Source organism: Saccopteryx leptura, chromosome 2, assembly GCF_036850995.1.
Source record: "Saccopteryx leptura isolate mSacLep1 chromosome 2, mSacLep1_pri_phased_curated, whole genome shotgun sequence".
NCBI lineage: Eukaryota > Metazoa > Chordata > Mammalia > Chiroptera > Emballonuridae > Saccopteryx > Saccopteryx leptura.
In genome coordinates, this window is record NC_089504.1 from 374,995,388 (window position 1) to 375,021,028 (window position 25,641).

General features: G+C 43.7%; 1 protein-coding gene across 6 annotated transcripts in view; it reads left to right on the top strand.

Annotated features, from left to right (window-relative positions):
* NTM (neurotrimin) overlaps nucleotides 1–25,641 on the top strand; it is a 1,039,948-nt gene that overhangs the window by 573,149 nt on the left and 441,158 nt on the right. For 3 of the 6 annotated variants that reach the window (XM_066365253.1, XM_066365257.1, XM_066365258.1), the window contains exon 2: nucleotides 19,838–19,922. In XM_066365253.1, coding sequence (XP_066221350.1) covers nucleotides 19,838–19,922 — 85 coding nt within the window. Of the gene's footprint in view, nucleotides 1–18,802; nucleotides 19,923–25,641 lie in introns of those variants that run through there. The other 3 variants (XM_066365254.1, XM_066365255.1, XM_066365256.1) reach the window with 2 other exon arrangements.

Consider the following 25,641-nt stretch of genomic DNA (forward strand, 5'->3'; position numbering starts at 1 on the left):
ATTCATCCTGTGAACACCTGAGACTATTGTGCAGCTCCTCGCTAACTGCCAGCGATGTGCTCGCCTAATTAGTCTCTCTGCAGTCCCCGCCTGTCTGGGTTCAGTCTGTAAAGCATTGGCTTTGCCATGCCTTGTCCCACTCACGGCTCATGCACAACAGACCCTCCCGGTTATACATATGGTACCTGCATTGTAGACTGAATTCCTCCATGGTAGCCCATGCAACAGAGAGTATGTAAATGAGGGCTTGGGGACTTCCCGCAGCTTTGCATTCCTGTGAAGCTTACTAGCTCTGCAAAACTAGGCCTGGTAAAATATGTGTATGGCAACCCTGAAAACCAGTACCGAGCCCTTGCTTGGGCCTCAACAAAATGGGGGCAGTCTATTGAGAAACCAGGCAGAAGGCCTAATGAGAAATTAGTCAGCTGTTCACTGACACTGTCTAACCCACAGGCTTCCATCTGCTTGCACTCTGCTTCCAAACAAAGTACCAGTTGTGTGTTCAGTAACCAACTGGCCATCCTTCCTCCCATCTTCTCAAATTGCACACCAGCAGCAGCAGAGGGTCCTCCCCACCAGACCGGAGCAGCACATAAAAGTTGGTCGTTCTCTTCCCTTTTTCCTGATGCATTTTTCATCATTAAAGAGAAAATGTCATTTTGGTGACAGATATTAGTATGATTGGTGTCAGGAATGAATCTTCCTTTCTCTGTCAGCCTTGCTTCACGCAATCCTAAGACAATGTTCTGTTAAAAGGCCACTTCCATTTCCAACTCAAGTGGTGTGCGAGAAGGGCAGGCTTCGGCGGTGATGGATGGGCTTAGTTAAGGCTGGAGCTGTGCCAGGGAGCACATCTGGAACCTGACCCCTCCACCACCAGGCAAGCTTGGGGAGGCTTCTGGGAAACACATGTCTTATTTCTGGCTGAATTCTGTTGGAACACTGTCTTAAAAGTACAAAACCCACAGCTCTCTTTGGTGACAAGCTTTTAAGAGACAGAAGATTTGCCATCATCAGTGACATACAGAGCGATAGAAATCCAAAGTCTCATATAGGAAAGTGGACCTAAAAATGAAAGGTTTTGTTTTCTTTCAGTAAAAATGGAAGCCAACCTCTCTAGATGCCTTAATAGGTGCAGATCAGAGACTTGAATGAGCTGGAGGTAATAACATGTTCCCCTTCTACATCATGGCTCATCTGATGCCCTACATAAAATACCTTTTAAAACTAATTTACAGCTCATTTTCCTCATGCGTGAAAAAAAGATAATAGTACCTAGGCACCTCTCTCAATTACTCAGAGACCGATTCAATTAAATGTTCATTGAACTCAGACACTGGGCCACATAGTCGGTGTAGCCTTGGGAAGGTGCAAACATGAATAAGAAATGGTACCTACATTCAGAGAGCTTATGCCTAGGGGGTAAGATCAGACACATAAGCATTCATTTATAGCACAACAATATACTTATAATAAGTTTAATTTTTAAATATATAAAATAATTTGTTTTTTTTCAGAAACATGGACAAAACATTAATAAAGATAATGCAACAGAATACCATACAGATAATATGTATTAGAAATTCTATACATATATACTCATACACAATTTTTTTTTACTTTGGGTGAGGGGTATGCAACATAATCAAATGTCAAAATAATCTGGAGATGTTTTCTTAGAACATATGTATCCTAATTTATCAATGTCACTGCATTAAAATTAATAAAAATAAAATTTAAAAAATAATAATTTGTTTTTAACTAATGAAAAGTATCAGGGAAAGGATCATGGCACATCAGTAAAAGTCATATTTCTTAAAGGAAATGGAATATTAATTGGTCCTTGAAGTTCGAATGGGATTTAGAAATTTGTGGATGAAAGTTGAGTAAATTCTGGCAGAGCAAGTCTGAGTAAATACATAGATTGATTAGCCCTGGCCAGTTAGCTCAGTTGGTTAAGAGCATCATCCAGAAACGACAAGGTTATGGTTTGATCCCCAGTCAGGGCACACATGGGAAGTAACCAGTGAATGTGCAACTGAGTGGAACAATGAATGGGTGCTTCCCTTGCCCCTCCCCTCTGTCTCCCTCTATCTGTCTCTATCAATGAATTTTTTTTAAAGTAATAAAAATAAATATATAGGTGGGGCTGCTATACAGCCATAGACTAGAAAGTTCGCTGGGGATAGTTTTCAGAGCCTCTATTGCCCAACTTGGGATATGAACTATATATATCATGGGCAGGGCAGCCACAAAAATTCCTGAATAAGATAATAAAAGTAAAGAACAAATAAAGAACATTTACAGCCAGGATTTCCTGACAGTAAAGAAGTAGACTTTATCAAGGTGAGCTGGCTTCTGGGAATTGTTTATTTCAGGGGTCATTTACATCTTCCCACCCAAATATTAAAGAATGTTTCATTGCACCCTTATTACTTCATAAAATTGAGTTTGTAGAAAAAATAAACAATCCCTCTACTTAAAAAATAACCTATGTAATGTCCTAACTGGTTATACAAGAGAAATAAATAGAAAAGATTGATAATCAAATAAATGTAAAATAAATAAATAAGCACAACTATCCCCTAGGATGCAAGGAAGTGTAGATGCTATGTCCATATGTAGAAGTTTCATCAATGTAATGGCTACAGTACACACTGGTCCAGGGATGGAGAATTGGGACTCGAATGCCGTGAGAAGCAACTGTTCGTCATGAGATATTCTAAACTACTGACAAACTCCTAGTGAAGATCTGAACAAATCAAAACACAACCTTCCCTTTGCTTACAGGTAGTTTTAGTCATGGAGGTTTAGTGTACATCAAAACCCTGAAAAAATATTGTGTGTTTATACAACAAATATATTACATGTTAGGCTTTTGATTGAAAAAATCAGGGTTCACTCACTTAAATGTTCAGCAGACATTCAACGTCTTGGACTGAATATCCCCAGCACTACTGTGTGTCTTGACTTCCTGACCACATGCGTGCACTAAGTGGCAGAACTGTCTCTGCAATTATGGTGACAACCCATCTCTCCCCACCTTTTTACCACTCCCTGAGAAGTCCGCACCACTGCCCCTGTAAGAAAGCACTGGGTTAGCCCTGGCTGGATAGCTCAGCTGGTTGGAGCGTCATCCTGATATACCAAGTTTGCAAGTTTGATCTTCCATCAGAACACATACAAAAATCAACCGACGGACTCTGGCTGGATAGCTCAGGTAGTTAGAGAATCGTCCTGATATGCAAAGGTTGCCAATTTGATCCTTGGTTCAGGGCACATGCAGGAACAGATTGGTGTGTCTGTTTGTCTGTCTGTCTCCCCTTTCCTCTCTCTCTAAAATCAATCAATAATTTTTTTTTAATTAAAGAAAGTACTGGTTTAGGTATGGACAGAGTTGGGGCAATTGGGGGCAAATGAGTTAAGACGTAATTAAAATAGTAGAGAGAAAAACAATGGGGTGCCTCAGCTATACCAATGAAGCTGGAAAGGAGGGAAACTGCTGGCCATTCTTAAACAAGTGATATAAGGTATGCAAATGCCCACCCTAGAGTTGAAAGCACTATGCAAATATTATTGCTGTTAGAGTTAAACACTGTTATGTTCACTTCACAGAAAGGAAATCCAAAGCACTAAAAAGGTGCAGTGACTTTCCCAAAGACATAGAACAGGTCAGAGACTGCATTAGACACCTAATGCCTCAGACCCACATTTTCGCTATAATTGCTAATGTGAAGGAGCATCTACTCAGCATGGATAATTGTAAGCAGAGAACTAGAGCAGAGCAAATACAAAGATGAATACAACTTCTAGAAACAGTCAAATTCCAACGGCCAATTTAGCACTTCTTTAGTCTATGGGATGCCTGGAAAATGCTAGGATTCTGAAGATCAAGGTTCTACAATTCATTCACTTCCATATTTGCTTAAGCCTCTAAATATTCATCAGTTACATTTAAGACAGAGGAAAAAAAGATAATTACAAGGAGAATTTTCTCAAGATATTAAAAGTTAACAGGACTTTTGGCATTTGTGTCCTGTTAATTTCTATGTCATTATGCTCAATTCCCAGAATTCAGAGTCAGTTGTGCCTGTTAAGGCTTAAAGATGATATCCTTGAAAAATAATCTGTAAGATCGTTTCTCAAAATTTTCAGGTTCGAACCAAGCACCCTAGCTAATAGTCTGATTATTATTAATGTTATTCTTGGATGTAGAGTGCTATTAGGTCATACATTAGACGTTGGGATTAGAGTAAATTTTTTTCTGGGAGTGTAATGAGCTAGCTTTCTCATGAGTACAATGAGTTTAATGAAAATATTTATATAGCCAGATTTATAAACTTTTCCTTTTCTGGTTTGATAACTAATAAAACCATGAGAAGGGCACCCCAGTTCCTTAGAACCCTACTGCCTCTTGGAAGAAAAAAGAGGTCTGGTAGAGATGTCTATGTTCAGGAAGATACAACTAACTGGCCTTGTGGGAAAATATTGAGATGTTTGATGCTAGCTGTTTTTACATCTTTATTCATTTAATCATCCTTCTTACATTGATTTATTATTAAACATATTTTACCTTGTTCTGAGCTGAGATAGAGTGATTATGAATGAGACACTGTCCCTCCCCTTTTCTGTTATCTTGTAATCTTGCACTTTCCCTTTGTAATATGTATTCCACTAGTGATTCATTGATTATCTGTACAATTATTTATAGTGTTTGTCTCCATAGCAGACGGTGGCCTTAGAGGCTGGAGTGAGAGTATGCTAGTTCCTGTTTTTATGACCAGTGGTCGCCATTGCCGTGGCCATGCACATGCAGGTTCCCATTAGATTCGGACAGACAGTAAAGAAACAGTAGAGCCAAAAAATGATGGGCCATTCCTTTATTAAAGTCTCGCACCAGCAGACAATCAAAGACACAGGGCTCCCAAAGCCACTGACACATTATCTGGTTCCACAACCAGGAGAATCTTCTCCAGTTTCTCCTAAAATCAAAGGCCCCCACCAGTCTCAGCGGAGCTCACAGAAGCTCCTCACCTCTGGTTCCCCATCTGCACACCTTCTCTTTCCCTGCCAACATGGCTTCTTTCTCTGCAAAACTGGCTTCTTCTTCAGCACTCTGCATTCTCTCCGCTCTCACTCTGCAAACATGGCTTCTTTCTATCTTTTCCTGCCAACATGGCTTCTTCCTCAGCACCTTGCATTCTTTCTGCTCTCACTCTGCAAATATTAGCAAAACAATAACCTTTCCCAAGCAGGAAGGTAATTTGCAATTTCACAGACATATACCTGGCGCTGCCCAGCCCCCAATGCAAACTGTAAGCGAGTAAACATAAAAATCATATTTTACAAACTTATTTGCCCAACACTGTTGTATCACAAAACCTGCCCCAGGACACATTTGTTCAACAAATGGAAAAGGGTGCTTTCAGCTCACCTGGCAATCAGAAACAAGCTTTCCAACTAACTAATTTGAACCTTGATTTTGAAGAAAATTTACTAGATCCCTCTGATCTTGGGATTGCCATTTCTTTGGATCTCTGGGGGTTATGTGCATGTTTTTCAACTGTGCTTTCAGGAAATAAAAGTGACTAAGGCAGCTTCCCAAATGAAGTTCCAGTCACACACTTTCTGGAGAAGCGAATCATATGGAACATACGCTAAGAACAGAGGCCTGTGCGTTATCAATTGTGTTGAACTATGGCTGTCATAGTTCTTTTCCACTAGATTGAGAAATGTAGACTTCTACAAAAGCTGATGGTTCTTCATTATGCTCTGAATAGTAGTAGGCTGACACAAAGAAACAGTGAGGTGGAAAACAAAGACCATGAGACCAAGGGTTTAAAGACATGTGTTTGAACCCGGCTCTTCTGGATACTAGAAGCTGAAGCTTTGGAGAAGAAGTCAATGGAGGTGTGGAAAGTGCCAGAACTATTTCAGGAGGTCATGTTCAAGGAAGTATTGAGTGCAGGGTGGAAAAGGAGCCCCAAGCCATTGTGCAAAGTGGAAGGCAGGAGTTAGACCTGGAAGAAATAGCCAAGGGAGTGCATAGTAAGAACAGAAGGCAGTCCAACCAGTTCTGTCTGAAAGGGGCTTTTCCCCAGCTCAGGGTCCATTTTTCATGGAAATCTCACACAAACGTGTACACACCATTTTTGCAGCCTTTCAAACAAGTATACACACATATTCTAGAATGGCTGGTGGTGGGGTATGCATGGGACAGATAAGCATAATTGCTTATCTCTAACAATGTAGACAAATAGAATTACCGCATAGATGGAAACATGACATTAGAAAGGTCATACCAGGTCATATCAATTCAGATGTCCTAGTTACCAGTTTTGGACAGTGACAATTTTGCATGAGAATCATATTTCAAAGGTTAGAGCTATATATCAGACACCCCTAATCTAATAAACTAGTAGGGGTCTGTCACTCACTAATTTATCCAAACCCTTTTCTATCTCATTTAGATATTATTTTTGGCTGTATAACCTTTTGTACAGACATGTTTGTTTTTATCCTTTAACTACTATCTTTTAATTTATTGGAGATTTTTTTTATTTCTAGCTAGAGTTTGGTTAGTAAGTGTGTGGATACTCTACCTTTATACTTCATAAATGCCAAATGTCTTTACCTACTTACTGTTTCTTCATTTGAAGTCCCTACCAGAAAATAATTTTAATTTTTGAATTTCTCCCAGTTGTACTATCCATTTCAATTCAACAAATATTTTTCAAAAATCTATCATGTGCCAGGAACTGTGTTAGGGTTCAGGAATATAACAAAGAAAAAAACAACATTTAAACTATTAAAAGTATTATGAACATCAGAAATACTGATGCAACTGATGTTTTATTCAAATGGCTATGTGGAGCCACTAAAAATTGAATCAGAGTGACATGATCAGATTTTCAGGGGAACTTCATTCCAATGTAGGGTTGAAATAGATCTGACAGAAGCAGACAGAAGGAATTTGTGTATGAGGGAATCCCAGTGGTCCGAGGAAGAAACCAGGAAAACAGGATGACTCAGGGAAGAGTGAGGCAGCGGAGAAAGGTGGCTGGACAGAGAAGATATTTGGAATGAAGAGACCACAAAAGAGAAGGGGATTGAATGAATTAGGTGGGAGTGCACAGTGGTGAGGGAGGAGAGAATGACAGTGACTCCTGATTTCTTACTTTAGAAACTGGGTCCATGGAGTTTCTGTGTTACTCGTGAGGCACAATGATAACTATTATAAGTAATATTTGAATATGGTGACAGCATAACACATATTAGCATATAATATAGAATAGAGTATTTTTGCATAAAAGCAATATTTCTTTCTTTCTTTCTATTTTTTCCCAATATCCTAAGAGCTTTCATATAATGTTTGACCCAACATTCAATTTTGGGGTTAAAAGTCCTGATATCTGCAGATAATAATATATAATCTCATAGCCCAAAATGTGTTGTAAGGATAAAGCTTGGGAGCCACTGGCGACAACTGTTTTTATAATAATAATAATAATAATAATTATTATTATTATTATTATTCAGTGAGAGGAGGGGAGGCAGAGAGATAGACTTCTGCATGCACCTCAACTGGAATACACCAGGCCAGCCCACTAGGGGGCAGTGCTCTGTCCGTCTGGGTCATTGCTCTGTTGCTCAGCAACTGAGCTCTTCTTAGCGCCTGAGGCAGAGACCATGGAGCCATCCTTAGTGCTCAGGGCCAACTCGCTCCAACTGAGCAGGAGAAAGAGAGAGAGAGAGAGAAAGAGAGAGAGGGGTGAGAGGGGGAGGGGTAGAGAAGCAGATGGGCACTTCTCCTGTGTGCTCTGACCGGAATCAAGACATCCATGAGCTGGGCTGACACTCTACCACTTAGCCAACCAACCAGGGCCTGGCTATGACTATTTTTTGACATTGTTCTCCTATGATGTCAAAGAACAATCACTGGCTGCCATTCGTGGAGTGTGTATCACACACCAGGCACTTCACTGGGTACTGCACATGTACTATCTCATTTAACCCTCACAGCAAATATATGAGACTGGTGATACCCCTATTACGTACAGGAGAAAATTGAGGCTCTCAGAGGAAAACAAATATCCAAGGTCAAGCTAGCAATTTGCTGAGCTTGGACTTAAAGTCAAAGCCATTAACACCAACATCCATGCTTCGTTTACTCCTCATCACTCCTCCTAATTCCACTGACCAGAGTCCAGAAACACATTTTAGATGATTTTTCCTAAACTGTGTTACATTGCCTTTGCCCACTTCTTTACATGCTCTCATAACGTTATGGATTATTTACAGCTCATCCATGTCAACTGAAGATTCAATTACATAAGGAAAATTAATGTCTGCAAATTTGGGAGAGTTCTTCATGAATTCCCTTTGACAGATCATTGATAAAAAATTACATTGGGTTTGTCCCAGCAACCCTCCCTTGGGGAATCTAGTATTAATATTTTTTTCATACAGAAACATGTCAATCTATCTTTTGATTTGTGTCTTAGCTTTAAGCTAATTTCTTACCTTTGAAAAAAAATAGTATCCTCATTAACCACTGCTTTTTTACGAAGGCATCTTTGATCCTGTCACCTTGTCAAAACTGTTGTGAAAGGCTGAGATAAATTATTTTCACACGTTGTCACTTACTCACATGTACACTCCACATTTTTCATATTCTCCCCCCCCCATGTTTAAAGCTACTTGAGTCACATTTAAGTCCACGCTTCCAAGCCAGTTACAAGTTGCTTCTGCTGTCTCCCTGCCTGCAGCACCACGTGCAGCACTTGGGGTAAATAAGCAAGGAAAGTGTACAAAAGCTTCTGGGAAATCATTCTTTTCCGGAAGGGCAAACCCGTATCCACTCCCAGGTTAGAAGCGGTGTGATGTTCTCACTGCAGACTTCTCGGCTTAGTTGTGAGAGTCCCTGAACTTGTAATGGTAATGAATAATGATGCACAGGTAAGGTAAAAGCCATGAGAATGCACACATACATAGAAAGGTCTTCAATTATTTCTTGAGTTTCTAAGACTAAACAGAATAAAGAATAAAGAGCTTTGAATGCAAGGGATTTTTATGAAGACACTGAGGATTGTGTAGTGTCTTTAGTCTGGCTTGACAGTGATTGAAGTGAAGGGGAGAAAGGAAATGGGATGGTTTATGCATTAGCTTAGCGAGAAAGCAAGCCTTCCGCCAGCTAACAGTGGAGAACACCTTTAGTCCTCTTAGAAACGTGCAGCAGGTCCTTGCATCCGCCCAGCTTCTTCTCACCCGTGCCTCTCTATTCCCTCTAACCATTCCCACCTCTGACTCCCCTCCCCTCTCATCACTACCTCTCTCCAGGCCCTGCAAGGCAGATGGGCAACCTTTATAACTCTACCTCAGGGGCCAAAACCTTCAGAATCCTTCAGCTAAATTATTTTAGTCTTAACCAGTTCCCACTTCTTGAGGAAAATTCACTCAGCTTGAACACTAACCTGTCTGATTAGGTCTTTATCTTTAACCCACATGTTTCACAGTAAACTGATTGGATGGAACCAGGGTGTGTGTGTGTGTGTGTGTGGTGTGTGTGTGTGTCTGGGTGTGTGTGTGTATGTGTGTGTGGGGGCCTGTGTGTGATATAATAATGTTGTAAATGTGTTTAACTGTAGCAAAATAACATCCCAGAAGTTCAACTGGGACCACATTTATAATAAAAAGTATTGATTGATTTCAGGGATAGCAAAGATCAGTTCTACCCAATTACACTCTCACTGACCCTTATAAAGCAGTGTGACTCAGGGATTATTTCACACCTCTTAGTCTTTTATATACAAATACTATTACCAAATATTATTTGGACACAAAAAAATACTATATATGTGCATTTGTACATACATATATATATATAATATATATATATATATATATGTATGCATATCTGTGTATATAAAATTTGCAGTGTCCAAAATGGCTTATCTTAAAAAATTCAGGAGCCTGGCCAGGCAGTGGCACAGTGGATAGATTGTCAGCCTGGGATGCTGAGGACCCAGGTTCAAAATGCCATGATTGCTGGCTTGAGCTCAGGCTCATCTGGCTTGAATATGGCTCACAATCTTTACTATGGGCTCACTAGCTTGAGCATGGGTCGCTGGCTTGAGCATGGGTTGCTGGCTTGAGCAGGGGATCATAGACATGACTCCATGATTACTGCCATGAACCCAAGGTTGCTGGCTTGAGTAAGGGGTCAATGGCTTGGCTGGAGTCCCTGGTCAAGGCACATATGAAAAGCAATCAATGAATAACTAAGGTGCCGCAACTGAGTTGATGCTTCTCATCTTTCTCCTCTCCATCTGTCTGTTCCTGTTTGTCTCTCTCTCTTGCTAAAAAAAAAATCAAGAGAAATTGAGACAAAATCACAACAGAATGAGTCTAACATACAAAGTACAAAAGAAAAAAAGTTACTACTAGAAAGGGTGGAAGAGAGAAAGAGAAATAAAGAGTGGAAGGAAGGAAGGAAGGAAGAAAAGAGAGATGAGAGAGAAAAAGATTAAAAATACAAAGGAGAGGGAGAAAATAGTTACAGTGAATACACAATAAGCCCTTACTGAAGCGTTGGAAAAAATAGGCCCCCAGAAAGTCAAAAGACACAGGTTATAAAACTTACTAGTCCATTTGACCTCTAAGGTCCTTCAGACCATGATACTCTTAATAGTCTAGTTTTAGAAGAACGGCTTAAATATTCTCTTTATGGCTGGATGCCTAGCATAGACTATGATCTGGACAGCCATGTTCCAGCTAGGCTTTAGGGGAAGATTCCCAAATGGGCAATTAATTTAGATTTAATAGGACAGTTACTGTAAGTTTAAATAAATGCCAGTTAAATATTAAGAGCATATTTATTGAAGATTAACATTGCTGGTTGCATTGTGGGATTTTCTCTTCCTAAATGAAACCCTTTATCAGAAGAATATTAATCTTCTTGGCTCTTCCATCAGTTTGCCTTAGATCCAATGCAGCTCATTAATTACTCAGTACAACAGTTTTCTGACTTTTGAAGTGGATACCTTGGTCATTGACAAGAATGGAAGGACATGAGGAGGAGAGCTATTTCTCTATGGGGTGAACTAATAAGTAAATATGAAGACTAAACTGTTTTTGAGAAGAGTGTTGAGAGGCATTAAAACTAGAGACTATCAGCCTTGGCCGGGTAGGTCAGTGGATAAAGCATCGACCCAGCTCGCCTGAGGTCACACGGGTTTGACCTGATCATGGCATGTTTGAGAAGCAATCAATAAATACACAACTAAGTGAAACAACTAAGTGAAACAACGAGTTGATGCTTTTCTCTCTCCCTCCGCCCCTTCCTCTCTCTCTCTCTCTCTCTCTCACTCTTTCTATCTCATTCAAATCAATGAAAAAGAAAAAAAAACAAAAAACTATATAGACCATCAAAGTCGGGAGGATCCCTAGAAGTCAACTAACGCAAATTCTTCTTTAGATTAAAAGCAAATGACTCAAGCAGCTTCATACAGTCAGTAAGTGGAAAACTTGAGGCTTGAATGGAATACCCTTGACCTCCAGCCCCTCGAATGAGGTGTCATCTTACTCTAGAATAACTCTTTTAACTTTCAAAAGTGTATTAGCCCATTCAACTGCATTAACATTAGATCTTCTCAAAGACCCATTTATGAAAAAGATGATTCTTTTGACAAAGAAGCTAAAATTTCAAGAAAACAAGTGAGTTATCTAGGTGACACAATGATGGCCTGAGTTGAGACTAGAACCCGGATCTTCTGTTTTAAAAATAATATTGACAAAATGTCAGCTTCAAAAAAAAGTACAACTGAGCCCATTTGTTATTGAACACATTCTTGTCTTACTCATTATAATTTACGTCTTCCATTGCGGCTCTTGGCTGGGGAACAATGAGTAAAACCTCTAAAGCAGATGAAGAGAAGGATTAAAGAAAAACATGTGTGGTAGGTGATTGTTTAGGAAGATCAGCAGGCAGGGGCAGAGGCAAGATAAGTTCCTCTCAGAGCACATTTAGGCTGTTAAGCTCCAAGTTGGGGCTGGTGAGCTTGACATTCAAAGAGCTCTTTCTAAATGAGCAGGTGCCTCCCGACTCTGGTTGGACTGCATCCTAAACACATCAGAACTGTGTCTATTTACGCACGTAAATAGACGTCTGCACAAAACCTTGCTCCCTTAGGCAGAGGTACCAGGCTGATCCTGAAGCACTGTGCTGAGATGTTCCACAGCAGAAATGAAGGGCAATGCATCAGTCACAAGATATTACTATCAAATAACCAATCTACAATCTCTAGACTGAAGAGGCTTTGGACACAGCCATCAGTCACACAGCAGCAAAGGAGGACTAAAGGTTTCAGCAGAAGGAGGTCAGAGGGTAGCACCCACCTTATGAGGGGACGGAGGTGCCTTTTCTTTTTTTTCAGTTTATTTGCTGCCTTGCAGGTGTGTTTGGGAACATGACAGATAACAGCTCCTAGCTCCCACAGAAGAGAAAGCCCTACCCTGTTTCCCCAGCACAAATTGTTTCCCACAGGCCTACATCCTGTGTGCTTTTGGAGAACGCTGGGGCTGTGACACCGGGGTGAGACCTGGAAGGTCAGTCCTCTTCCCATTCTGGTTTGAAAACGAAGCCACTTCCTCTCTCTGACCACATCCCAGCATGATGTTTTTGCTCTGTCTCTGGAGTGAACCTCCCTAGGATGTGTACACAGATGGTGCTCATGGGCCTATGTTGGGCAGGCTCCTGGGTTCTTTGAATGAATATTCCGCCTACAGCTTCTGCGAATGAGGGTAGAACTTGCCCTGCCTGTGCCTCTCAGTAAAAAGTGGGAGCTGCCACGTGGTTAGTCCCTGCTGTGGAGCAGGCCCTGCACTAAACTCCTTACATCTCTTGTGTCATTTCATCCTCACCTGCTCTGTGCAGTCGGTACCATTATCACCATTGTCTTACAAACAAGGTTAACTTATCTCCCCAAGGTCACCCAGTTAGTAATGAAGAAGATGAGTGTTTGACTTCTGGTCTGTCTGAGTCCAAATCCCATGGTCATGCTTAATCAATAAATATGTACTGAGTGCATCGATGAATGTGTGAACACAGAATGTGAAAGCAGTTAGAAGTTTTCGCTCAGACACAGCCTTTTAGACGTACTCATCCTCCCTTTACATGAGCACCATCTGAGAACAGAAACGGCAGCCTCTGCCCATGCTCCTTCCAGGCTTGGGGTGTGAAGATCCTGTCCTGTCTGTCTGCTCCTGGGATCCTATCCACACTGCCTGTCCCATCACCTCCTTCTCACTAATCCCAGCTTAAAGTCATTTCCTTAGGGGACACTTTTCCTGAGCTTCCGGATTCCACAAGAACCCTTCTGTTATATGCATTCTTCCATTAACTCTTCATAGGGTTTTTCATAATCATCTCCACGATTTTGCAAACTTTGTCCTTACAATCTGCCTCAGCTGCTATCAGTGTACACTGTGTGTTTGAGCAGGATGAGCCCCTCGTTGGTTTGATTTGTCTCGCTCATCCACCTTCCAGGGCCTAGCTGCTGTGCCTCAGTGCTTGTTTGTTGAGCAGATGAATTCTTCCCTATGTTTATAAATCCTTGAGAGCATCCCCTTCCCTCCTACTGCCACTCGAAATGAAGCTTAGATAGCCATGGTCAATGTCTGGGTAATGAAACACCCAGCTTGTTTTTCTCAGCCATGAGAAAGTTCTCAAGGGCTTACAGGCAGCATGAGGTTGAGTTCATTATAACTTCAGCAATCATGAATGTTTATACAAATAAAACCTCTGACAAGTCCAACAGCACTATACTATAAGTAAACTGAGGGCAGGGGCTCTGTCTCTTTAACTTCCAACACCATTCCTGATACACAAAAGGAGCTCAGAAACTACTCGTTCAAGTTTACTGAAAATATTGAATGCAGTTGAGTAACTGAATACCCAGAGATATCTGGACATAATGGCATGACTTCCTCTGGAACTCTCTCTTGCTAGTAGACATAGCGTCCAAAGGAGATACTTGACTTAGCTCATATGCAGTGCAGTTACCTGGCATGTACAGTTTTGACAACACGGGACAGGAGCGGGAGTCCTGAGTTCTAGTCCTGATTTACCAGTTACTAACTTTATATCCCTACAGCAATTATTCCTCTGTCCTGGGGTTCAGGCCCCACTTATAAAATGAGAGTGCTATGCTACACATCTTCTAAGGTTCCCTCTGACTGCATCACTCTGCGATCCTGGGAATCAGGGTCTTATGAACCAAAAACAAGATGAAGAAAGATTCTACCCTATGGACTTCTGGCTCTTGGGATGTTCCCCCTTGGGTGTCTGGCTTTTGCTCTTATGGAGTTTTGATTTTGATCATTCACCCTGGTCCTTTCTACATTTCTGTCTACTGATCAACTGTTCTACTGACCATCACTGCACTTTATGAATCTCTTAGAAAGTTTTATGGCTTTCAAAGTTCATAGACAGTCTAACCTTTTCCATTTATTTCTATCTTCCATTCTCTCCGTTAGTGACCTCTTTTTTCCTTCATGGAGGCTTCTTCCCCTCTTGCTCTTCCTGTTGAAATCCTAACATGCTAGACTCCAGCCTGGCCGAGCCACTCTATTTGCTCCTATAATCATATAGGAGGAAGAATAGCATGTATTTTTTCCAGAGTCCAGCCCCACCCTATTCTAGGGCCACCTCTTTATCCTGATCAACAGCGCCTTTTCTAACTACACCTTCCAAAACCTATTTGGTGCCATGCCACTGTAACCACCTGCATTTGTCATCTTCTTGCCTGTGCTCCAATTTAGACTCTCTACCAGGAGAGGGGGCCTTTAGCCTTTTTAGAGAAGGAGAAGAAGAACTGGCATTTCTGAAGCTAGTGCTCCTCTTTCGGTCTCCCATGTGGAATAGTCACATCACTGTAGCTAACCCAGGCTTGCTGTAGGTAACATCGTAAAACAAAAACAAAAGCTGATTTCCCTTTTGCTGGAAATCGTTCCCTGTTCCACCCCTCCTGTAGTGTGTAGATGCCCCCTCTGCCAGAATTCTCCGTGTACCTGTTTCCTCACCTGCCTGCCAGCACTTCCTTATTCCACAGGCTGTAGGGCCAGCGGCTGCACACCCCTCCTTTGCAGTCATGGGCTTATTAAAGGGAATATGATTGTTTTCTTTTACTCAGGCATTGTGTACGGGTGCGTGTGCCTGTGCGTATTTGAAAGGCATTGTCCTATAGATATTTTTATAACCTGAAGCAATTACAGCTGTCAGCAGAGAGACAAGCTGTGACAAGTTGATTTATGTGTACAGTATATGTGTATGTAAGAGGGAAGGGAGGAAGGAGAAGGAGGTGGGGGAAGCAGGTGGAGGTGGGTGCTCGTTAGGAATCGGCTTTCCAGGAGGCAGAAAGGAAGTTGTTTCTATAAAGAATACAAATAATGAAATTGCTCTGACTGTCATCCCTTTTTCATTAACTTGGATATGCCGGGGAAAATAAAATAAATCCAGCAGTTTTATGAAGCAAGAGACAGAATATATGATAAGCCACTAAATGTTGGTTATATTTAGAGATTAGGGGATGGGAAGGCAGTTGACATGTAATTTTGATCTTCACCTATTCAAACCACTTCAATAACAAGTTTGCGAGAAATAGATGGGGCTTTGTTAATTGTGAGGGCATCTTTGACCTTTCTCCACTTCACTTTATAAACTTCCGTTTTTGAATAAAGTTTGGATCCCTGGGTTCAAAGAGCTGGGATGAAGTCGCGAGTAGCTTTTCTTTGTTCCACCTGAGCATTACTGAGCTCTTCTGGGTTCCTTTTAGCCACTGCTGGGATGTTACTGCTCAGCACTGTCCCTTCATGGGGACAGAAAGATGGTCTGTCTTAGACAACTGCACGCAGATTGGCATAAACTGAACACCTTAAAGGGTCCGTCAGAAGAATTATTTTTCTGCCTAGCCATAAAAATGAACGGGTGGCAGGCAAAATGTATTAATAGAGCATCTTCCACCTTAAATGGATTTCTAAGTATTTTACTGTAGAGTTAATCATGTATGTAGGCCCCATGGGAAGGTCTGTTGTTGTCATTACCCACATTCCTAGATGCAAAAACTAATGCTCATTTGTACCTATCCGGGAATTAGATGCAAGAGCCAGGATTAGAATTTATCACGAAAGGAATCATCGCTGCCATTTTCCAGTCTGCAGGGAAATGGCTCCAAAGATAGGAGGAGTCCCTCTCCTTCCTCCTGGATAGCTTTTGTCTCCACACAGGCAGTGAGGATGCATTTGCATAGAGGGGTTGGGGCAGGGAGAACAGGGATGGTTAAAATGGATAGAATATTAGAGGTGACTCTTGGAGATTTTGGGAAAAAAGAACCCCAAATTCAGCCAACTGAGGGTCAGCAAACATAATCTCACACGTTTTATCTGTCATCACATAATTTTAATTTGGTGAAGTCATTCAATTTCTTATTTCTACAGTTTTCCATTGTACAATGATGATGAAACAAGAAGTTGCAAGAATGGATTGGCGCTAAACTAGGGGAATTCTCCTCCTTTTCTTTCAAAAAATATAAACAAAACTTTCCAGCTCTCCATAAATGTCATTTTCCCCTTCTGGTAGCAAAGTCTTTGGCTATGGCCGTAAGTTGACAATTGATTTTTTGGGGGGTGCTATACATCAAATGGTCCCCACTTGCCAAAAGTAGCAGATGGATTTCCATGAGAACTCAATATCATAAAAAGTCACAATAGGAGGGTAGGGGGAGAAAATGAGTCTAATGGTAAATTAATTGAGATCTTCAGTGTAAAGTTGTTCAATTTTTCATGGTCAACCACTTTCTGGTAAGCTATTAGAAAAGCCAGCCTGAGGCCCTGGCCGGTTGGCTCAGCGGTAGAGCGTCGGCCTAGCGTGCGGAGGACCCGGGTTCGATTCCCGGCCAGGGCATACAGGAGAAGCGCCCATTTGCTTCTCCACCCCTCCGCCGCGCTTTCCTCTCTGTCTCTGTCTTCCCCTCCCGCAGCCAAGGCTCCATTGGAGCAAAGATGGCCCGGGCGCTGGGGATGGCTCTGTGGCCTCTGCTTCAGGCGCTAGAGTGGCTCTGGTCACAACATGGTGACGCCCAGGATGGGCAGAGCATCGCCCCCTGGTGGGCAGAGGGTCGAGCTTCGCCTCCTGGTGGGCGTGCCGGGTGGATCCTGGTCGGGCGCATGTGGGAGTCTGTCTGACTGTCTCTCCCTGTTTCCAGCTTCAGAAAAAAGAAAAAAAAAAGAAAAGAAAAAAAGAAAAGCCAGCCTGCTCAGTCTTTTCTTGTTACCCTGGAGTATGACTTCCACACCTGCACACTTGACCTCAGTCTATATCAATCTAAAGTAGTTAGAGTGAGAGGAATATATGATGAGTGAAACATTTGTGTCATCCTTAACACACCTATACTGACATGAGAGTGATGGTTGCAACTTGCATGGTGCAAAGACTTTTTTGGTACAGTTATGATGATCCATTTTGTCTCTTTGGTACTGACTACATGACTTTTGGGAAATATTTTTTGTTATTTATCAGTTGAGAGAGAGAGAGAGGAGGTGGGGGTTTCCTGGTTAGCTGTGGTAGAAAGTCAGGGGGAAAAACAAAAGCCTCTGTTGCTTCCTCTTCAGCCTCCCTCCCCAGGGATAATATGGGTCAGTGCAGGGAGCTCAGATCTGGAATCCCTGGGAAGACAGCATGGCAGTGTTAGCATTGCTGTGAACGCTGGTTTGCTAGGGGCTTCCCTCTTGCTCAGGAGCCATGCCCTGGAAGGGGAATGCACCACATTCCACCAGAGCTGAGGTTAAGGCAGAAATAAAAATGTAGGCGGAGGGGAAGTGATAGGAACTGAGAGGAAGGCAGGTTTCAAAAATTTGAAAAATAACAACTTATTAAGGTGAAATCAGCTCTGCAAGAGTATGAAGCCCAGGAAACTTGGAGTCCACAGCATGAATAAAGCGAGAAGCTCACACTCATTCATCTGAGTGAGCACTTTTGCAGGGCCAGCATCTTTTAATGTCGACAGAACAAGAATAAAGAGTGTAAGTCAGTGTCTGAACTTGACCAAGATTTTGACGCGATTTTGCCAGTTTCACACATGAAGAGGCTTCTGCGATTTTGCGTTTGTTTTGTATATGGAAGATCTCTATTTAGAATGGTAGTGTTGACAGACAACAGTGTGTGATGCAAGGGAGGGGTGGAGGAGGGTAGAGGGGGATAAATGGTGATGGACAGAGACTTGACTTGGGGTGAACACACAATACTGGATACAGAGATGTGTTGTAGAATTGGGCACCTGAAACCTATATAATTATGTTAACCAATGCCACCCCAATAAATTTAATTAAGAGAATAAAATAGACTGGTGGTGTTGAGTCTCTGGTGTTTTAAACTAGCATTTATGGAGGGGGGGGAGAGTTGCTGGGGTGGGCGTTGACAATTGAATAAAAATGAGAAAACATCCTTCCAACACTCTAAATGATAATATTAATCTGATCATTTTAAAGGTGTATGTATGCATGCTGCAGGGTTTTCTTTTCCTAGTTAATTAGTTTGTGACCCTTTTTAGGGTGTTTCGGGCTTATTAAAACTGTGTGGTAACTTTGCCTTCTTAATTTGGAAGTGACCGTTTTTCAAGGCAGGAAATGGTTAAACTCCTCGCCTGGACTGGTGCAGTGCCGCGGCGCGGCGCGGCGGGGGTTAAGGTGGGCGCCCGCCCGCACCCCGCGCCCGCCCGCCGGGATGAGCGCGCAGTCCGCCCGCTTGCGCGGCGCCGGCACGGGAGAAAGTGGCGGTCAGTGATGGAGCTGCTGCCATGACAACCCCGGCGGTCGGGGCCCGTGCGCGTCGGGGCTTCTCCCGGGAGGAAGGCGGCGCGGAGGCCGGGGGCGGCCGCTGAGCGTGGCGTCCGCGCGGCTCTGGTGCCGGCTGCGCCTCGCTTTCCCCAGCGAGCGAGGAGCGAGCAAGGGGCCTCCGCGGTCCGCTCCCGCCTGGCCGCTCCTGTCTCGGCTGCCGCCGCGGCCACGGCCCCTGCCGAGACCAGCAACATCGAAGCAGCTGCAGCGCGCATTTCGGATCCCAGGAAGTTGACCTAGGCGTCTGCGGCAGGATCCTGGGGCCAAATCCCCGCGCAGCCGGCTCCTTCTCGCACACCCCCTGCTGCCTCCTCCGTGCTCTACTTTTCATCCCTGCTATTGTTACAGATTGTATTCTGCTGGCAATCCTGCTTCTGAAACTTACAAAGAAAGTGTTGGATTTCCCCTTGCTGGAACTGAGGGATTGCAGACCTCTGCGTAGCCGGATCTAACCCACCCTGTGTCCCCCTTCGGGTACCAAAGTGCTTATGCCACTCCAAAGTGCCATGTCTGAACTGTTAAGGGGAAAAAGGGACTCCTGAGACGTGCCCACACCTTTGCACCTGCCTTGAGCTTCCCCTTTCTCGGCCACCTTTCCCGGCCGAAGCAGCACCGAGGAAATCGTCTCTGAATGTCCTCCGTGGAAACTGGTTTTCCGAGGCTGGAGCGCTGAGGCTGGGTTTGGGGGAGGAATATTAGACTCGGAGGAGTCTGCGCGCTTTTCTCCTGCCCGCGCCTCTCAATCTCCGCGAGTTCACTGCTCTGTCCCTGGGCTCGCTCCTCCACCCCACCCACTTCCTGTGCTCGCCCGGGGGGCGTGTGCCGTGCGGCTGCAAGAGTTCTGGGAAGTTGTGGCTGTCGAGGATGGGGGTCTGTGGGTACCTGTTCCTGCCGTGGAAGTGCCTCGTGGTCGTGTCTCTCAGGCTGCTGTTCCTTGTACCCACAGGAGTGCCCGTGCGCAGCGGAGATGCCACCTTCCCCAAAGCTATGGACAACGTGACGGTCCGGCAGGGGGAGAGCGCCACCCTCAGGTAGGGAGCTGCCATTCTTCTATGACTTGACAATGATTTGAAAGGGAGGTGGGGAGAGAGGGGTAGGGGTGCGGGTGTGTGCCCCGGAGCGGCTGCCTGGGTCGTTTTATTGCTTCCCTGGGCAGCGCAATTCATGGATGAGCTGGCTGCTCTGCCCCGGGAATGTTGGCGGTCTCGTACGAAACCTCTCAGGTTCAGGACATGAGCTCTTTCCTCAAAACTGGTTTCTTTGGCTCAGGACTTGGGAAGCCTGAGGGGCGGCTGGGCCATGAAGTCGCTAAGATTGAGGACTGTGGCTCTCCCAGACTGGTGACCATGGTGGCCGGGGCCTGGATGGGGCTGAGTGTGCACAGTCTTCTCTGAAGTTAAATGAGCCCCCAAAGAAGGGTCTGGCTTCCTGTGAATGCCCTCCCTCTGCCTGTGTTTGGGGAGTTGCCAGCTGGGCTCCCTACTCGGCAGAGCTGCGGTTTCCTCCTGGGCCTGACTGTGCCTGGGCTTTCCTGGGCGCCTTCCTGCCACAAGCTGGTGGGCAGGACATGCTTGTCCTGTTTGAACAAGGCTTTCTGAGAAGGAAGTCATGGAAACGAGTCTGATTTGTCCGTGGAAAATATCATTCACTCCGGTTGACTGCTCTCTTGGTGCTGCCCCCCAAAACAGTATTACCCAAAACTCATCTGTGGAACAGAAGCTGAGTTTCAGTGTCGAGTCTGGTCCTGATTGGCTTCCGGCATTAAGGTTTACAGGAACTGAGGGAGGAGAAGAAGAATCCTGGTTGTGTTTTGTGTAAAGTAGTGAGTCTGTCTTCCTGGTCACCCTGCCTACTGAAATGCTAAGTCAATTTCCGGTGCCTGCAAACTCCACCACTCACAGGAGGGCAACGCTGAATTACAGAATTAGTGATTGCAATGAAATCTTACTCTCTGCAATTTTATAAGGGAGTCAGCCTGTGGTAGAAGTTGAGAAGATTGATGGGGAAAACGGTTTTCCAATGTATCTGATTTAATATAACCTCTTAAAGTTTCCCAAACTGGGCCAGTGAGCTAACCACAAGGCAACGTGGCAATATTCCCATCCTTTGCACGTGAAGAGTCTTGGGGATGGTGTCCATTATTTTACCCTTGGTGACTGTTCTTCTCAGCTTGGCTATTTGTGGATGGTATACCTAAGGCAATACCCACGGGATAGAAAATGTTCAGGAGGGGACACTAGCAGGACATTGATAAGGATATGGGTGATTTAAGGGCCCATGTAAGATCTACGAGCATCCTATGCTTCTTGTCTTTGGGGAGCTCACCTTCTGTGTCCCAGTGAATACCTAGTCACTCTACGGTTCCTGAAACCAACCTCTTCCACTAAGTCTTTAGGGACTCTTTTGAACAGAGCTTAGACAACTACCTCCCACCCTGAAATGACTGTGTATCTGCTTTGTAAAGAGATTTCATGGGACCTCCAAATGTGCTGTGATTTCAGGCTACTTAAGAGAGAAACAAAAATGAGCCTCTAAAGCAATATTGTCAATGGTTCTTAGTGTTCTCTGGATGCCCGTTTATCCCTAACCTTTGGCTGCAAGAAGTAACCCCCAGAGGTAGAGACACGGGCACAAGGAGAACATTTTAGAGACAAATGGATGGCATTTTTAAGGAGAAGGTGGCAGGTAGTCAGATCTATAGAGATTTGGAGATAAAGAAACAGCAAAGGGGCCCTGACAGGTGGTAGCCCCCATTTTATAGGGACATTGAGGAATATTGGACAGTCCAGGATCTGGTCTACAGAAGGCAGCCCCCTACACTCATGAAAATCAGAGCTCTGATTTTGTGAGAGTGGCTGAATTGAGCAGATGCTCATCAGGGGATGGCCCAGGGTTAAGAGCAGCTTGTCTTTAAAATCACATTATCATGTACTGGCTGGCTTCTCTTTGTCTTTCTTTCCATGCCTCTTTTGTTGTTGTTGTTGCTGTAACTCTGGGGTCCTTCTCCCTGTCTCTTTTAGGCACTAATGTTTGTTTGCATTTTCACATATGCTGTAGACACACTGGTCTTGTTTGCGTGTTGATGGAGGAAATGGGATGTGCTGGGGCTTCCACTCTAGATCTAGCCCAGCCGTGGCATACAAAGGCCCTCCTGGAACATCTGCCATTCTGTGCCAGCCGCTGGGGCTGAGTGTCTTCCTGACATCAGGGGGAAGGACCTCCCAGTGAGGGGAGCCCCATGAGGCAGGGATGACAGGAACTAAGGTCTGCTGGACACCAACTCATTGACCATGGACCTGATTTAGGAAGTGAAGCAGACAGCAGTTAGCAGATAAACTCAAAGAAAATGCTCCTGCCTCAGCCCAACGGCTCCAATTCTTCTCAGGTTCTGATACACTGGAACAAGGAAGGGCCGCCATGTTGAGGTGCACTTTTGTGGAGCGGAAGCCCTTGAACTCTCAAACACAGGCTCTGCATTTTGTACAGAGAAACAAGTATGAATTTCAGAATCTGTTTTGTTTACATAAAATTGGCTAAATTTGCACATAACTTGATTTCCAGTTGCCGTAATCTAGTGGTTCAGGGCTGTGGATTATTTTAGTTTTGCTTTTGTGGGTGTATATGGGGGTCTTTTCTTTTTTTCTTCCCTCTTTCTTCCCCTCCCTCCCTTCTTTTCTTCTTCTTTTTGTTCAGCATGTGCTCAAACTAGACACACCCAGGGAGGCCTCAGCACCTCTGCCCTGCAGGGAGAGCCACCCTCTCCCCATCACTGTGGGTGACAGTGAGGGCGATGGTGTAGTTTCCTCCTCAACCAGCAGAGGACTCTGTGCTCTAATTTCGTTTTATTCTGCTTTGTTCTCACCAGTTTCATTTTGGGAGGATCTTTTCCAGTCCCCAAAGAATGACTGTTTCAGCAGTGGATTCTAATGTGAGGAAACTTTTAGAAATGTTTTATTTCCTCTAATTAGCGCTAATGATCCTTGTGGAGGTATTGGAAAACCTTTCACCTAACATGCTGTCGACAGCCTGGAAAAAATTGCAAACAATTTGCAGTCTCCCACTCTTTCTGCCCTCCTGCTGATAGTCTGTATGCATTTTTTTTGGTAAAAACTGGGTGAGATTACATAGAACAGGATGTGCAGTAATAATAATATTAAACAAGGTTTATTGAGCACTCACTATTTGTTAGGGAGTATTCTAAATGGTTTCTGTAATCTCTTACCCATCATCCAACCTCATACCATTAGTATTTAACCGTAATAAAAAACTCTATGATGCAGGTGCTATTATTATCCCCATCTCAGAGATGAGGAAACTGAGGCACAGAAAGTTGACATTATTTGGTTAAGTTTACATAGATAGTAAGTTTTGAAACCATATTATGAGGCATTGCTAATATGTAATAATGTTTGCTAAGATGAATATTCTGTCAATTATTGGGCAGTTACCATGTGAAATGTTTAGGATACATAGTAACATTTAATTCTCACAACTCTCTAAACTAGACTTAATTATTCCCATTTATAGATGAGAAAGCTGAGGCCCAGAGAGGGGAATTCACCTAAAATCACTCAAGTGGGTGCTGGGAGGCTGACTCAGGACTTTTTTCCTTGACTTTGTACAACAAGCTTTCCCCAATAAATTCTTTCTCCTAATTCATTGCGGGCACTTAAACTCTCCCGCACTTGTGTTGCTTGACTCTGTCTCCTTTCTCCATGCTGGTTGGGGAGCAGCTCGCTCTTGAAAATGGAGATCATGCCTTGTAATGCTGTGAGCACTGTCTGCTTCCAAGTGTTTACTGCACAGATGAAATAAATGAAAATAAACCAAAAATAGCCCAGCCTCTATTCAGTTTACTTCTTTACCACATTGCCCTATCATTGTATTTTAAAATACAACTGTGGTCAATCAAAGATTTATTAAGTGGTTCTTACATGAAGAGCGTCAAGCTGGGGTATGCGAAGGCGTAAAGCATGGACTTGGCACTCAGGGCCTTGGGTCCAACTCAGAAGGTGAGGCTGTGGACAACAGCTAATCAACAGTTGAGACAGAATGTTCATTAACAAAAGGTTGATCCATGGTCAGAGAAGAGGGCCCTGTCTCCCAGGGGCCGGACTGAGGTCCTTTGATGGGAATACTGAGGAAGCAGTCAGAGCTGGGGAACCTGCAGTGCCCTAACGGGTGGTTGTCATTCATCATAGAGCTTCGCTAAGGGTCCTTGTGTTATTTGGCAATTTAGACAAATATGTTTCATGTATTCATAGATTCCCTGCATATTTCCTTGGGATTATCTGGAAGGTGAGTATCAAAGACTGAGCTAGACCTCTTGCATGTATCTAGATTTTAGGCTCTGCCACTGCACGATGTATTCTTGTTTTGTTTTGTTTTATTTTTGGTGGTGGGGGGAGGGGATGAGTTCATACAATGTCTGAGAAATGTGCAAGACTGAAGTTGAGTTTTTATATAGCAGTTCCATGGAATAGCACAGAATAATGTGGCTTCAATTCTAGAGTAAACCCACAGATTCCTCTTCTAGATGTTGGAAGCTGTGGTACTTTATCTGTGTCATGTAAAAACACTTAGCGTTCCATTTTTAGGCAGATGGGTTCTCTGTCAGTCTCTCTAGCTCCTCCATGGCCTCCTGAGGACTGAACTGTGTCTTCTTCAGGTTCTCATCCCAATACCTAGCACATCACTTGGCCCATGCACTTTGCTAATAAAGTATGAGCGGCTGTTGTAGACACCTACCTTCTGTCTATTTCATGAAAACAGAAAACTTATTCTAGCCACAGAGCCCGTCCAGTCAGGGTTCCCACTGTGGACAGTTGTTTATCACCTTGGCCTTTGCTCACCTGGAACCCTTCTCTCAACGTTCACATAAAAATAATCCACTTTCGCTGCCAACTGTCTACACTGGCATGTCATCCTGGAATATTTCTTCGTTGCAATCCTCTGTATCTGAAAAGTGTTCCCATTTGTTTATTTGGTATGTGTTTATGATTTGTTTCCCCAGCAGGATGGTGATTTCCTTGACGGTAGGTACCTTCTCTGTCTTATTATCCACTGTGTAACAAGTGTCTGGAATATGCAAGGTACTCAGAAAGTAGTTGTTGTGTGAGTACCTGACAGAATCAGTCTCTGAGAGCATTGTCTTCTGTCCTTTGCCTTCTCCTGTCCTTTTTCCTTAGCTGTCTGTGGCGTCCAGTCCTGGACATGCTACTGTCCAGGGTGTGCAGCTGTGTGAGGTTGTTCTTGTGTATGAGCCTGCTCTTGAGAAGGCTGCAGATGCCCATTAGTCACCAAGCTGGGGTCTTTCTGTCCAGGACATAAATGGGCTGTATCCGTTGCCTGTTTAGTCATAGCTGCACTCATGACACATGCTTTCTTTCTGCCAGATCACGTTCCTGCCCTGTACCTTTGAAGAAATGTTATTCTTTGTTGTCATAGTCAACCACAGGTGGACCTCAGGGAAATGCCCATTTTCAAAATGAAAAGGGCCACAGAAAAGTGGATCCCTGCCCATCCTTCTTTCTCTCTACTGGGAGTCTGCTGGCAGTGGTTGTTTCCTGGTGAATCTATTGATCCGTTGTTTATGAGTTAACTCATTCAGAATAGCAATGCCACTCAGGAAACACGTGCTGCTCTGACGGCCCCGCCCCCTCCTACGCTGGACTACTTACTGTGTGCTCACCTCCGTGCCTGCCAGGCATCCAGCCGGTGGACCCGGCTCCAGAGAGCATGGACAGATGG